At 38.1% G+C, this 15,032-nt stretch overlaps 1 protein-coding gene across 5 annotated transcripts in view; it reads right to left on the reverse strand.

Annotated features, from left to right (window-relative positions):
- Nucleotides 1-1,715: 1,715 nt before the first annotated feature.
- Nucleotides 1,716-15,032, reverse strand: part of grm1a (glutamate receptor, metabotropic 1a) — a 39,114-nt gene continuing 25,797 nt past the window's right edge. For 2 of the 5 annotated variants that reach the window (XM_028439600.1, XM_028439601.1), the window contains exons 6-9: nucleotides 14,145-14,313; nucleotides 12,177-12,303; nucleotides 6,057-6,990; nucleotides 1,716-2,776 (exon numbers count right to left, since the gene is read on the reverse strand). In XM_028439600.1, the coding sequence (XP_028295401.1) occupies nucleotides 1,963-2,776; nucleotides 6,057-6,990; nucleotides 12,177-12,303; nucleotides 14,145-14,313 (2,044 nt within the window). In that variant the 3' untranslated portion in view covers nucleotides 1,716-1,962. Of the gene's footprint in view, nucleotides 2,777-4,464; nucleotides 4,489-6,056; nucleotides 6,991-12,176; nucleotides 12,304-14,144; nucleotides 14,314-15,032 lie in introns of all 5 variants that reach the window. The other 3 variants (XM_028439604.1, XM_028439603.1, XM_028439605.1) reach the window with 3 other exon arrangements.

The following is a 15,032-nucleotide window of genomic DNA, read 5'->3' on the forward strand; positions in this document are numbered from 1 at the left end:
TCTCCATATAGACATTCTAAATATAGAAACATTTATCAGTAGTACAAACATACCACCTATGTGAAAAACAAGAGATGGCTTAACAGTATTACAAACTTTAAGAACTCGTACTGTGTTTCTGCGTTATAATAATAATAATAATAATAATAATAATAATAATAATAATAATAATGACGCAGTCGACTCAGAAAACATGGAAAAATATCAACATTACATGAAAAGCAAAAAGCCTTTTTTCCTCCTAATTAAAAATCCAGCCTCCAGGTTACTATTAAAATAAATAAACGTTCATTTACAATCACGCCATCACCTGTATCAGCTACATTATTAACCATTCCGAGCAAAGATGGAGATTAATGTCACATTATATCCATAGCACATATCATGTGGTAGAATTTAGTAACTTGGCTTCACATAAACAGAATTTAACCAGCACGCTGCACATTTAATTTGTTTTTCTTACTTTTTTTTTTTATCAAATCACATTGATTTATTTATTTTTTTTAGTAATAGCTGAGGTGCAATAACTCCTAAAAAGGCAAAAATGTAATTAAAAGCAAACGATTATTTGGACACAGCTGTGGAAGCAAAAACAAAAGTGGTAAAAAAAGATTTAAAATTAGAAATAAAAAATGCACTGGAGCCGTTCTTTTCGACTGTTTTCAAAATCCGCCACATAAAATATTTCCCTTTTTTTCCCACCTTATGATTGCACAACCTCCGTAAAAAAAAAAAAAAAAAAAAGAATAAATAACTAAAAATACACAGCTCTGTCTTTTAATAAGTTCTCCATGGATGGTTTTAATTTGGCTTGTGAGCTGAACAGTTTTTACAACAGCGTATTAGGGCTGCATTAATATAAATAACAAAATATGGGCACTATGAGATTTAAGTCGTAATATTTCGAGAATTAAGTTGTAATTTTATGAGAATAAAGTTTTGTCTTAATAAAGTCGCAATTTTATTAGATTAAAGTCAAAACATTTAAAAAAAAAGTTGTAATTTTATGAGAATACAGTCAAACCTTATCAAAATTGTCATTTTAAGAGATAAAGTTGTAATATTTCAAATATAAAGTCGCAATATTTCAAGAATAAAGTTGTACTTTTACGAGAATTAAGTTGTATCTTCGTAAAATCGAAATGTCATGAGATGTAATTCGTAATATTTTTAGATTAAAGTCATAATATTTTGAGATTAGAGTTGTAATTTTATGAGAATAAAGTCGTATCTAAAAATCTTAATTTTATTACATTAAAGTTGTATTATTTCAAGAATAGTGTTGCAATATTTCAAGAATAAAGTTGTATCTTGATAAAAATGTAATTTTATGAGATTAAAAGTCATAATATTTCAAGAATAAAGTTGTAATTTTATGAGAATAAAGACATCTAAAATCGTAACGTCATGAGATTAAAGTCGTAATATTTCAAAATTATGGTCGTACTATTATGAGAATGTGAGATGTTTTAGTTTGTTCTGACTAAAGAACCAGATTGATTTGGAGCAAATGACCTCTTTTATTGTGGAGGAGGAAGTGGCAGGAAGTGGTCGTTTTAAGAGCTATTGTATTATATTTTAAGATACAGCTTTATTCTCATAAAATTACGACTCTATTCTCAAACCATCACGACTTTAATCTCGTCATGCTCAGATGTGTTTTTATTCTAATGTGGCTCTAATATTCTGTCGTATAGTTTTGGCACTGTTTCCTGTTGTTTTCTTTAATTCCATTGAAAAGACAGGCTTTGAGCACTGACAGCCCTTCTGATATTAAGCACTCATAGAGAAGCACTGATATACTGTAAGTCTATATATTGTTGTTTTTTAATCAACCACTTAACCACAAAATATATATTAACAACCTTATAACAAATGTCAGAAATAAGAATAAAGAACAGCTACTGTATGCGTTTACAGTATATCTTCCTGTTTGTGAGTGTTTGTGTTACGCACTCGCTCTCACAGTGTCGACGAGCTGTGTGCAAAGTCTCGGAGGATGCCGGCGGTGTACGGGGGGCTACCGAGCATCAACTCCGTGACCAGGGAGTCCGTGAGAGACTCCGACGAACAAACGGAGTCTCTGAACGGCGACGGAGGCGACAGCGCCAGGGAGTCCTCCAGGGTCTTGGTTTGAGTTAAATCCTCATCATCATCATCATCATCATCACCCTCCTCCTCCTCCTCCTCCTCCTCCTCCTCCGGATGGTAAACGTAGCTCTGCAGGAGGTCCAGATGCTCCTCCCCCTCCTCAGGTACTGACCCTTTGACCTTTAACACCTTCGGGGTTGAAAGAAGAAGGTGAGAGGATGTGGAGCTCAAACGCTCGTCAGCAGGAATCCCTTCCCTGGGGGTGTGGTCATTGGTGGCGGGAACGTGGGAGCTGTGCGTGTCCACCACAGCGCCCAGTAAACGCTCTGTGGTGGTGGTGGTGGTGATATACGAAGCCTGTTGGTCTGAAAACGATTCCTGGCCAGGTGAAGTCATCAGCGGTTGTTGAGCATCGTCCTGACCGTCGTCTTCGTCGTCCATCAGGTTGTACAGAGAATTAGTTCCGGGCGGTTCTCGGGGATGACAGGGGTCTGGTCGCGGGTCGCGGGCGGAGGGCTCACAACTGTGGGGGTCGGGGGTGTTAGTTAGGGGCCTGATGACCGCCGTCTGATTCAAGCCGGCTTCCTGTTTCCTCACATGCACAGACAGTCTGTGCCACACATTCCCTCCCTTCGGAGGGTGTCTTGGACCTGATTCAGACCATGACACAGACTTGCCATTAGAACTATGAACGAGATAAAGACCCAAGTTACTCACACAGAAAACTGGGGAGGTTTTCCAAGCAGCAACACAACTATCAAGATAAATAGCAACACAACACGACAAAAGCAGCAGCATTTCAACATTTCTGTAGCATGTTAAAATACGTGATAACCACATGACTTTAAGGTTAGTGTTAAATAGTTTTCTCTATCCAGAGGTGGGAACAAGTCAAGTCACTAAAGTCCTGAGTCATGAGAATCAAGTCCTCGACTTTAATTCACAAGTTTTAACAAGTCATGAGTCCATAACGTACCACAGCCATTTTACAGCTGGTTTATTCAACTGATACAAACAATGTATTACTTCAACAGCAGGGTTGGAATCAATTACATTTTTCAGCTGCAATTATGTTTCAATTACTTATGTAAAATTAAAATGTTATTACGATTACAGTTACCAGCATTTTTTTTTTCAATTACAATTACATTCCAATTATTTTTCATCCTCAGAAAGTCAATTGAAAATATGTTCTCAATGACTAAAGTTCAATCACAATTGGGCAAATAAAGAGGAACCAGGTGGTATGTAATGGCAAAGGGTGGCTTAAATAGGCAAAATGTGGCAAATAACAGTGAAAAAGGGCAAAAATGTGGAACAAAAAGAGGCAAAATGTAGAAAAAAAAGGAAACAAGTGGTATTTATTGGGCAAAAGTTTGCTTATTGGGATGAAAAGTGGCAAAAAAAAAATCAAAAACGCACAAGAATTGGACAAAATTGGCAAAATGAACTTGCAGAAGTGGCCAAAAAAATAAGGAAAAAGGGTTATCTATTGGCAAACAGTAGATTAAGTCTGAGAATTTTTTGAAAAGGAGATTCAAGTTTCACCCTTTTAAGGTTTTGTGGGGGAATAATAATAAAAAATTAAGACAAAGAGCCACATGTTGAGAATCACTGGTGTCTGATAATGGGCTGGTCTGGACACAAAATGCCAGGGCTGATTTTTGGTCCCAGTCCAAGTCGTGTAACTGGAGTTCACACCTCTGATTCTTATCAGCTTCACAGTGATCCATAATGTGCTGCAGACAGCATTATGATCGGCAGTTCATGGAAATCACCTCCTGCGTGTCCTTTTCTCAGTGTTAGAAAAATGGGACACATGCATTGGCATTGGTGCTTAAATTGGCTTGAAGATGACACAGATTTGAGTGAACCGGTGCTGGCCCTGATGTGATTACTTTGGGAGGTGGGGAAAGGAGAACGTGTTCATGCTGAGACCAGTTTAACGTGAGGTTAATTCAGGATATAAAGCTGCAGGTTGTCAGATCTCCTTCTGGGAGAGCTGCAGTGTCAAGAAGTCTATTCTGTGTCGTGAAGACCTTCAAAGAGGCACACGATACGTCCATACGTTTTCAGTGGTTGACTATAAATAACGAGACCCTAATACTCATAGAACTCAATCCATTCATCAGGAGAATCTTGGGTTCCTTTAAAACAACTTTTCCGTAACATAACTTGGTTTTTTTCGGAAACGTTAAAATTAAAGATGGTAGCTATAGTTTCCGCTGACAGTGCAGCTCTCCAGGAACGGGGATCAACGACTCCATGCCCAAACATTAGCCAGCCTCAACACTTTACAAAGGAGACGTCTCAGCATAGAGCAGCATTGAGAACATTATGGGTTCATTCTCCATCTCTGACCCCACTGCTTACTTTAGTCCTGTGCACGTGTCACTGCTGTGGAGCTCAAGAAAGTTAAATACAAGTCTTGCATCTAATCATCTTACAGGGTGGGGGAGGGAGGGGGGCTGGCATACGTATAGTACGTTACCGTTTATTAAACAATGCATTCAATGACTTTTGTTCCGCTGACATACAGAAACCTATAATTACTGCCATACAGTTTTTAAAATGTGTTAAAATGTTTTGATCAAAGCTGCCGGCGACAATCCCCATCACTTCTTTCAACCTTTAACACCGACCGTGTCGCCGGCGACACATTCTGGTATCCACACGTTAAAATGACCGTAACTCTGTTAACGTGTTGCACTTTACTGACAACGTACAAACATTACGGTAATCACGCCCCCTCCTTTGTAGAAAGCCTGCGAAGAAATCGCGTTGGCTTGCGATTGTTATAGTTGTCATAAAATGGCCTGTTTTTGCACATTTAGTTCTGTACATTCTAAATGTTATATATTTTGATTTATTTGTAGAATAATGCTGAGATGGTTTTGGTACAACTCACTGTATGTGAAATGCCTCACGTTATCACGTTAAATTTACGATACAAGGTCAGACTGCGATGTTTGAAGTTACATTTCTGATATTAAAGAAGTTTTTTTTTTACTTAATTCTTATTGTTGTTCTTTGTGTTTCTTCAACAGACACGGAAAACTGTGGCTGTGTTGGAAATGGGACTCTACGCTGTACTATAGTAAATATGATTATGTTATAGTATATTATAGTAAGTATGATTATGTTATAGTATATTATAGTAAGTATGATTATGTTTTAGTATATTATAGGAAGTATGATTATGATGGTGAACGTTCCCACTGAAGTATAATTCCAAGTTTCCCAAGATGCATTTGGAACCTTCGAGGACAAAAACCTGAATCACACTGAGGTTAAACATCAGTAGAATATCAACATGTGCTCATTTGATTCATGAAAGTCACGTACGCACATTTCATCACGACATTTCTGAGATCCTCCATTGAGTAACCGAGAAATCGTCCTGTTAACTTCAAAATAAGAGCCCCATTTACAAAAGTGTTAAAAAAACTAATGGAAGACAAGAAGAGTTGCTTTTATTTTGAAAAGGGGATGTTTGATTTTTAGCTTGAAGCCGGTCCCAGGACCATTTTACTTTCTGCTCACAATGCATCATGGGACGGTTGAGTATGACTAGTGTGCCGACCGTGCATACTTAAAAAACACTTCTTTTCATACTATTTAATGTGAACACACTACATACTAACTTAGTATGAGTAGTACGTTAGTGTGTTAGTGGGATTAGTTTGTTATTAGTTATTTTTGTTCTATTTTGATATTTCGTTTGTATTCGGGTGTTTCTGTGGAAAAGCCACAAAATGTTTTTGACACAACTTTTTAATTGATAATAAAAACACCAGAAATGTGTTGGGAAATCAGTTTGGCAGTTGTTTTGGGATCACACTGAAAATAGAACGTTAGGGATCGTCACCGGCAGCTTCAAGATTAAAACAGAAACTACATGAATGTGCAGTAAATCATCAACAGTGAATTGTAAAAAATAAATAAATAAATCAAAAGTCACTTACTTTGTGTTTCCCTTCACCGGCTTCTTCCGACGGAACATGTTGAGGAAGCTGTTGCTCCCACACTGAGCGGACTTCCCGTCTCCAACATGCATCCGCACCACGTCAGACGTGGTGAAAGCACTTCGGACGTTCCTCTCGGGCTTGGCAATGATAATGTACATCTTGGGCGTAAACATGCAGCTGAGGGCCACGGTTACGCTCAGGCTGACGGAGAAGGACGTGGTTATAATCTTGTAGTTTGAGCCAAAGTAGATGGGCACGAAGGCCAGCCAGATGATGCAGGTGGTGTACATGGTGAAGGCGATGTATTTAGCCTCGTTGAAATTAGCCGGAACGTTTCTGGTCTTGAAGGCGTAGTAGGTGCAGCTCATGATGAGCAAACCGTTGTAGCCCAGCGGTGCCACCATGCCCACGTTGCTCGTGTTGCAGATCAGGAAGACCTCGCGTATGCTCGGGTAAGATTTAACGGGCTCAGGAGGCTCCAGGATGATCAGCGTGATCTCCAGAGTCAGCTGCACACTGATTAGCATAAAAGCAATAATCACTTGGGCCCAAGCGCTCATGAATCGCGGCTTCCTCGTGCAGATCTTCTTCTTGCTTCCAGCCAGAATGCGTGCGATGCGGTTGGTTTTGGTGACCAGAGCGGAGTAGCACATGGCAGAGGAGAGTCCCACAAGGAGTCGCTGCAAATAACAGGAAGCCACCGTGGGTCGAGCGATCAGGGTGAAAGGACAGATGTAGCCCAGGAAAATGCCCGCCAGGATGATGTAGCAGAGCTCTCTACTGGAGGATTTCACCACAGGTGTGTCACGGTACTGGATGAACACGAAGGTGACAAAGGAGGTGATAAGGATGCCCACGCACGAAAATGCCACCGCGACTATGGATTCCACATCTGCCCAGTCCAGATACTTGAGAGGCAGAGGCTGGCAGCCTGCAAACAGCAGAGCACACTTTAATCAGATGACTCATAAAAAAAATATATCAGTGGCAAAATGAGAAAATCAGACACTTTGTAAAGCTTTGTTTAGAGCAGACATGAACAACTGGCCTCTTCAGTGTGGCCCCCAAAGTAAACTCACACAATAGTTCTAATAAAGAAATAACTGAAAAATACTCAAAATGTCAACAAAAACGCTCAAGAGAGACAACTGAAATGATCACCAAAGACTCCAAAAACACACAAGATGACTCCAAAAATACACCAAACAAAAGCAAACACCCAGAAAATGACTCGAAAACACACAAAACAGCAACAAAAATGAGAAATAATACAGAAAAGAACAACAAAAATACACAAAATGAGAACAGGATTTCACAAAGTTATAATAAATTATACAAAAAAAAATGAAAAACAACAACAAAAACACACAAAATTACAACAGAAATACACAAAATTACTCTAAATATATATCTATCTATATATATATATAAATATCTATCTATCTATCTATCTATCTATCTATCTATCTATCTATATAAATATCTATCTATCTATCTATCTATCTATCTATCTATCTATCTATCTATCTATATAAATATATATCTATCTATATATCTATCTATCTATCTATCTATATAAATATATATCTATCTATATATCTATCTATCTATCTATCTATAAAGCTTGGAATCTCTGTCTGTGTCTGAATCAGGCTCAGATTAACCTGAGACTTTCAACATGGCTGCTGCTTGGTTCAAGGGTGTGCAATGTTGGATTTGTTTGGACTGCAATGATTAGTAAATTATTTCATAAAATTGTCTTGAATACAGCTTTGCAGAACAGCTCAATGTTGACAGGTAGTCATGGTAACTCATGATGTGTAATTCAGAATTGAGTGTGTACAAGGTCAGTTTAAAGAGGATTTAACTTTTATTCTGAGTTAAAGAGGAATTAAAGCTCCCATGTAAACCATCCATGAAAAAGCCACTTAACCTCCAATTTTTCTATAGCAAGACATACTGTACTTCCTACAGGCACTGCACTAGTTCTATGGCTGAAATAATAATAAACTTCCTGTAAAACTAAGAATATTTTCTGAACAATTTGAGCCCATTTTTGCTTATCTTTACCCTTTTTCTGCCACTACACCAAACTTGCCACATTTGAACTTATTTTCATCATATTTATCCTCCTTTATTTGCATTTTTGTATTTATTTAATTACAGTATTTAATTCTAAATACTGTCATGAATGTTGATAATGTAGCGCTCGATCAGATAATCATATTTTTGTGGCCCCCACAGAAGCACCAGTACAAACTGGGTGTGTGTGAATCCACAATAAGAGCATACTGTATATACAGTAGCGCCTTCCTTTCTAAGTGTTTTCCAGCATCCAGGCAGTGTTCCCCCGTTCTCATTACTCACTAACCTCACTACATTACTGGTACTAACCCTACAATGACAGTCCTCACCTCCGTTCTCTCTTTGCTCAGCTGTGACCCACTGCTTGTTTTGACAGTGCGTTTATATAAAGTTGAGAGGAGCTCTCAGCTCTGTTCCCAGGTGTAAAATCCTATTAGCGCCATGAGAGGCTTTGGGGAAACAGTTCAGCAGTCTATCGAGGAAGGAATTCTCACTTTGCTCCTAATACATTCAGAGAATACTAATAACACCAGAGAGAGATCAAATCCCATTTTGGAGAATTGGGTTGTAACTATTCATATGGGCTCTTTGAGAGTTGATTTCCTGAAAATGTTATTCATCAGTCAAATAAGGGTGAGAATAGTAGCCATCAAATATCTAAGGGTCCTTAATAGCAGTGTTTCTCAAATAAACAAATAAAAGCAGGTTTTATAATGTTTATTTTTAGCTAAAAACAATAATCATACTGAATATTACCAGCAACTCACAAAACACGACAACAAAATACACAAAATGGCACTAAGAACAATACTTACTGTTACCAGAAATGCACAAAACGACAACAAAGACACACAAAATGAGAGAAAAAAAAACACAAAATAACACAGAAACACACAAAACGACATAAGAAACAACCAAACGACACCAAAAACACACACACTGAAAGAGAACAATTTAAATAATACAACAACACACAAAAACAACAACAAAAACACACAAAATAAGAGAAAAGATACTGAATAATAAAAAAACAGACAAACAACAACACAGTACACAATATGACAACAAAAACACATTAAATGACACTAAAACACACAAAATCAGAGAAAAGATACTGAATAATAAAAAAGAACTGACAACAACAAAATACACTAAATGACACTAAAAACACACTAAATGATGATAGAAGCTATCTTGATTAGAATGTTCTAATGTTCTAGTCGGACAAAGGGAGAACTTGAATTCAGAAATAAGAGAAAGGGGAAAGTTTGAGAACCACTGCTTTTTTTGGGCTCAGTGAAAAAGCTGAAATACTGTGTTTTGTTTTAAATTTGAATTCCTTTGCATTTGATATTTAAGGATTTCGCTCAGGCCATAAATACTTTTCTTTGCAAAGTCACTCTGATGTAATTAGCACCAGCATGTCATTTATGGAATTTCATGCTCGTGACGTCTAGAGATGTCAGTTGTTTGACGGACTAGACCTCCTCAGCATGCTTGGATATATGTGTGTGTGACATGGTGGGCGCACACACCCACTCTTTGGATTAACGTGCAAAACTGACAGACAGATCTGACAGAAGAGAAGCTTTAAGACAAACCGGACGCAAACGAGTCCGTCATAAGATCAGAACATAACTGCTATAAACCTCATCTGACAAAAACAGGCCAATAATAGTCCTAATAATTTCAGAATAATGGGCGTGTCCATACATTGTGACCTACGGTATTGATATTAAGGGAACAGACATTTCTTCCAAGCCTTTAAAGTGTGAATGATCATGGTACTAGTGTTGTACCGGCCTTGGTCTCGAGATCGGTCTTTTTAATGGTCTTGTCTCGGTCTCAGACTGCTCAGACTGGGGATTTTCCATCAAGACCAGCACTGATTTCTGCTTTTCTCCAACTTTATTAATGTAATAATAAGGAGAATAACTTGGTAAAACAATAAAAATGTGTTCAATTCATTTGTTACGCGATGACTTTAACCTTCCCGATGTTGTGACTAAGTGACACTTGTTAAGGCTGGACATTTAATGTTATTTACAATTGAACTGTTTCTGATTAATTAACGTTGAAATTTAAATGAAAACATTCCCCATTGGCTCACCGATTGTTCTTCCTGCTTGGAAATATTTTGGGTTGTCTTACGTGTCAGAGACCATCCATCTTATACTGTATCTAGTCAGAAATGCCTCTAAACACATACTGTACATTCAGCTGAGAAATAAACATCTTGATTTCAGATGTTTAAAATAAATGTGGACTTATCAGTGGCTTTGTAATGCATATAATGGTTAAATTCGACAAAGAATTTAGCTAAACCAATTCATTAAGAGTTGGGATTTTACATGTCCTGCTTCGATAGAGTTGCAGACTTTTTCTAATGTTTTTGTCAAATGTCGTTTAAAAGAAATGTTCTTTAACTGTTCAACCATGTCGTGATTTTTTTAAATGTACTTTTATAGCCTCGGTTTTGTCTTAGTCTTGACTCAATCTTGACTCCCCAAATGTCCCACTCCGTGGTATATACTACAAACTCAATGAGTATATACTGTCTACTATATACTATAGTATGATTAGGATGATGAGCATTCACACTGAAGTATACTTTCAAGTTAAGTGAGAAAGTGAGAAAGTTTTTTTCCTTTATTTTATTGCTTAATTGTGACCATCACCAGCCCTCCCTAAGGAAGGGTAAGAAATCTTTTATTAAAGGGAGGATATAAAAAGGGAGAGCAGTGTCACACCTAAGTGGAGGGGGAGGGGAAAGGGAGCAGGGAGGAGAGACTCAAGGTAGGAAATAGAAAGGGTGGGGAGAATAGATTGTTTTACAGTGAGGGTGAGATGTGAAGTTGTAGAATATATTGTGCTTATTATGTTGTGTAATCCAGCCAGTATAGTGACAGGTGTGAAGCTTAGCTATAATGGTGGTGGCTGTGAACAGGGGGAATGAGTGAGTGGTAGTACCTAAAGCAGGTATTTGGGATTAACGTGTCTAAAGTTAAGCCCAGTATGAGTTTCATCCCACATCCCAACGTGTGCCAGTGCATCGTATACCAGTATATGTGCAAACACATTTAATTCCAATATTTCAGAGATTTTCGTTGACCCTTCATTGTGCTACTGATAAAACTTCCCGTTAACTTCAAAACAAGAGTCATATTTACTAAAGCGCTAAAAAACAAATGGAAGACAAGATTTTTAACTTGAAGCCAGCGGTTGAGTATGACTAGTGTGCCCATCGTGCATACTTAAAAAATGTCCCCACGTAGTATACATCCTTATATTTCTCACATACTCAATCTTTTCATACTATCTAATGCGAATGCACTACATACTCATTATGACATCTGACTTGGTATCAGTAGTATATTAGTATGACATTTAGAACATGGCCTTGATGCATTCTGGTCTAAGTTACTATGGTCTTGAGTACAACACTACATGGTACCATGATCAGAATCACTGCCATAACTGCCAATATCTGGCAAAGAGGATATTTAGGATTATCTAGCTTGGTTTCATTACAGATTTTCGCAAAAAAAAAAAGGTGATATTTCAAAATATCGACAAAGTATAATTGCGCTTTGAACGTGTGTCCATTGAAGGCCATTTTGGGCAGAAGTCTTATAACTGCCATGAAATCTCATCCCGCGAGACTAGGCAGCAGGAAAATGGACGCTCAGAACCTGCTTATAACACTCGTATTCCATTGTTGTTTCTAATGTGTCTTAAGTCTAACACTAAGAAATGTCTCCTTTTCTGTCTACACGTACCACGCCATGCTAATTGGGAGAGGAGTGGTCATGTGACCAGGTACGTCACGTCCTGTGACGTGTAATTGAAGAAAAACTGTTTTTCACGGCGGTGGACTCACTGTATACCATGGTAATACTGTATACCATTGGTTCCATTCATTCCTGACTAGCATATGTGGCGAGAACTGGTCATGAAAGATGCATTTGACTCACATTCTTTCTATTATTTGAAGCAGTTTATCTCAGATTGTGTAGTTGTGCGTTTCCATACCTGACAGCTCGTCATCAGGCCACCATCCCAGCTCACATGCCTTACAGGTGAATTCATCCTGGACTATTTCGTTGTCCTTGCACGTGGTGCAAATCCAACAGCAGCTCACCTCGCCTTTCCTAATCACCTGCAATTAAAGTGGTGCCACATCAACAACGCAAGGTTAGAAATGTATAATTAACAAGTAGTGCAGGCACTGATCAAATCATGACAAGAGGCACATCACACCCAGGGCAGCTTTGAATAAGTAATCAGGACCAGTGGAGATCAAAGACGGGGATATGTTTGTGCAGCTTTTCTGCCGAAGCCCCAGACGTAGTGTTTAGAAAACAAGGCAGGCTGCTTTCCTATTCAGCTGCCGAAGACAGCGTTAGCAGCACTGTGATATGTAAAGCAGGGTGATAAGTGGGGCACGAAACAAAGCAGGAGAGGCTAGAGCACGAGCAGAATGGATGCACCCTCCCTCTGAGCCAGACCAAAGACAATTGGCCCAAGATTAAATGAATAATCATCAATTATGATGGTTTTATCATGGCTGTGTTTTCTGAATCAACTCAGCTTTAACACAAAAACAGGGATTTTTCTTGTTTTTTCCAGCCCAATTGATATCAAACTGGTCGTATCCCCTTGAATTAAGAAGAGTGTGACACCCCTATAGTCCAAAACAGTGGTTCTCAACCTTTTCAGTCTGTGATCCCAAAATAAAGGTCCCAGAGAGCAGGGACCCCCACTGTAGCTGAAGGTGGTTGAACACAGACATGAACATTGAAGAATAGTCATGTGGAGACAGGACCATCTATAAGGGGGAATAAAGGAGAGATTTTTGGGGTCCATCCATAAAGTCAGTAAAATGATGGTCTATTGTTCTATGAATCTGTGATAACCACATTTATTTATTTATCTGTATAATATCCACTGTTATCCAGGAACATTTAGTATTATTTCAGCCATAGTATTTAGTCATCTTAAATATGTAAATCCTTGTTTTAATAATAATTAAAAAAAGGTTAAAAGTGACCAAAGATGGTGTAAAAAGTGGTGAAATGTTACTTTAAAAACCACAGAAGTTGGTTAAAAGTTGCAAATTAAAGTGGATAAAAATGGACAGAAAAAGTAGTAAAAGAGTTCAAAGTGTTAATATTGGAACAATTAGTTTAAACTGGCAAATAATGGGAATGACAAATCGTGAATGTGTTTAAATTGGTAAAAATTTGCATGAAATATGGTGAAAAGAGGTCAAAAGTGACAATAATGGGTCAACATTTGTGACATTAGGTGGAAAAAATGGTGGAATGGGTTTATAAGTGCTGAAAATGCATTGAAATGTGATGTAGAAGTGGCAGATATGGGAGTAATGTAGCAAAAATGCAATTAAAGAAGGAAAAATATGATGAAAATAAGTTAAAATGTGGCAAGTTTGGTATAGTGGCAGAAAAAGGCTAAAAAAAAAGCAAAAATGGGCTCAAATTGTTCAGAAAATATTCTTAGTTATTATTTCAGCCATAATATATAGTCATCTGAAAGATTTAAATCCTTGTTTTAATCAGAAATAAAATGGGTTAAAAGTGACCCAAAATGGTGGAAAATTGGATCTTAAAAACAAAATAAGCATGAAATATGGTTAAAAAAAATAAGTTAAAAGTGACAATAATGAGTCAATACGTGAAAGATTAAGTAGGAAAAGTGGTGGAAAGGGTTTATAAGTGCCGAAAATGTCTTAAAAGTGCAAAAAATGTGCAGAAAAGGCATTGAAATTTGATGCAGAAGTGGCAGAAATGGGAGTAATGTAGCAAAAATGCATTAAAAGGGGCAAAAATATGGCAAAAAAATGATGAAAATAGATTAAAATATGACAAGTTTGGTGTAAGTTGCAGAAAAATGGTAAAAATAAGCAAAAATGTGCTGAAATTGTTCAAAAATACCCCAAGGTTGAGAACCCCTGGTCTAAAGAGATGTCAAAGTTCCAACCTTGATTTGTCCTTTGGAGCAGGGGTCGCTGCAGACCGAGCGCACCATGTCGCTGCTGTTCATCCACAGCTTGGTGTCCTCAATGTTCAGAATGCCCTCGTGCCACGAGCCGACATTTAAATAATCATAGCGATCCTCGCCCACGTTCTGGAGATTCATAATATCATATCTGAACAAAAAGGGGAAACATAGGATCACGTAAAAATCAACAGTTCCAACTTTATTTCCTGCTCCCTTTCATTGCATAGCACGGTTTCTTCTTCATTGTCATCCTGACCCACGGTCCCTGACCTGGAGCTGACTGAGACAGCTGTGTTTTCACACTGTCAAACGCCGTCGCTAGGTCTGAGGAGAGATTAAAGTGGCTGCCACGGAGAACAATCTACTGAATCTGTTCCAGTCTAAAGTAATTACATCCTTTCTCGCTCAGGAACACAAGTGCAAAGGAACACATTCTAACAAGCAGAAGAGAGAACTACTAGGATGTGTTCGGAATGGCGTACTCCCTACTCAGTGAGTTTCTACTGTCTACTATGTAATAAAAATAATAATACATTTTAGTTGTAACGCACTTTTCAATCAGGGAACGTCAGATTTCTACAAGACAACACACATTTAAACACATTAACAATTAAAAGCCTTCTTAAAAAGGTATGTTTTCAGTTTAGCAGAAGGCTCTGTCCACCATGGTTGGACACTTGGTGGTAGAACACGAAGGTGGAGGCTACTGGATAACCTGAGGGTGCGGGTGGAGGGTTGCCGTGATATGAGCTCCTGCAGGTATATTGGAGCGTGACCAGTGACGCATTTGTGAGGGAGTAGCAGGATTTTGTACTCCATCCTTGCAGAAACCAGAAGCCAGTGCAGTGAAAACATGATGGGTGTGAT

The sequence above is a fragment of the Gouania willdenowi genome, chromosome 24, assembly GCF_900634775.1.
Source record: "Gouania willdenowi chromosome 24, fGouWil2.1, whole genome shotgun sequence".
NCBI classification, from domain to species: Eukaryota; Metazoa; Chordata; class Actinopteri; order Blenniiformes; family Gobiesocidae; genus Gouania; species Gouania willdenowi.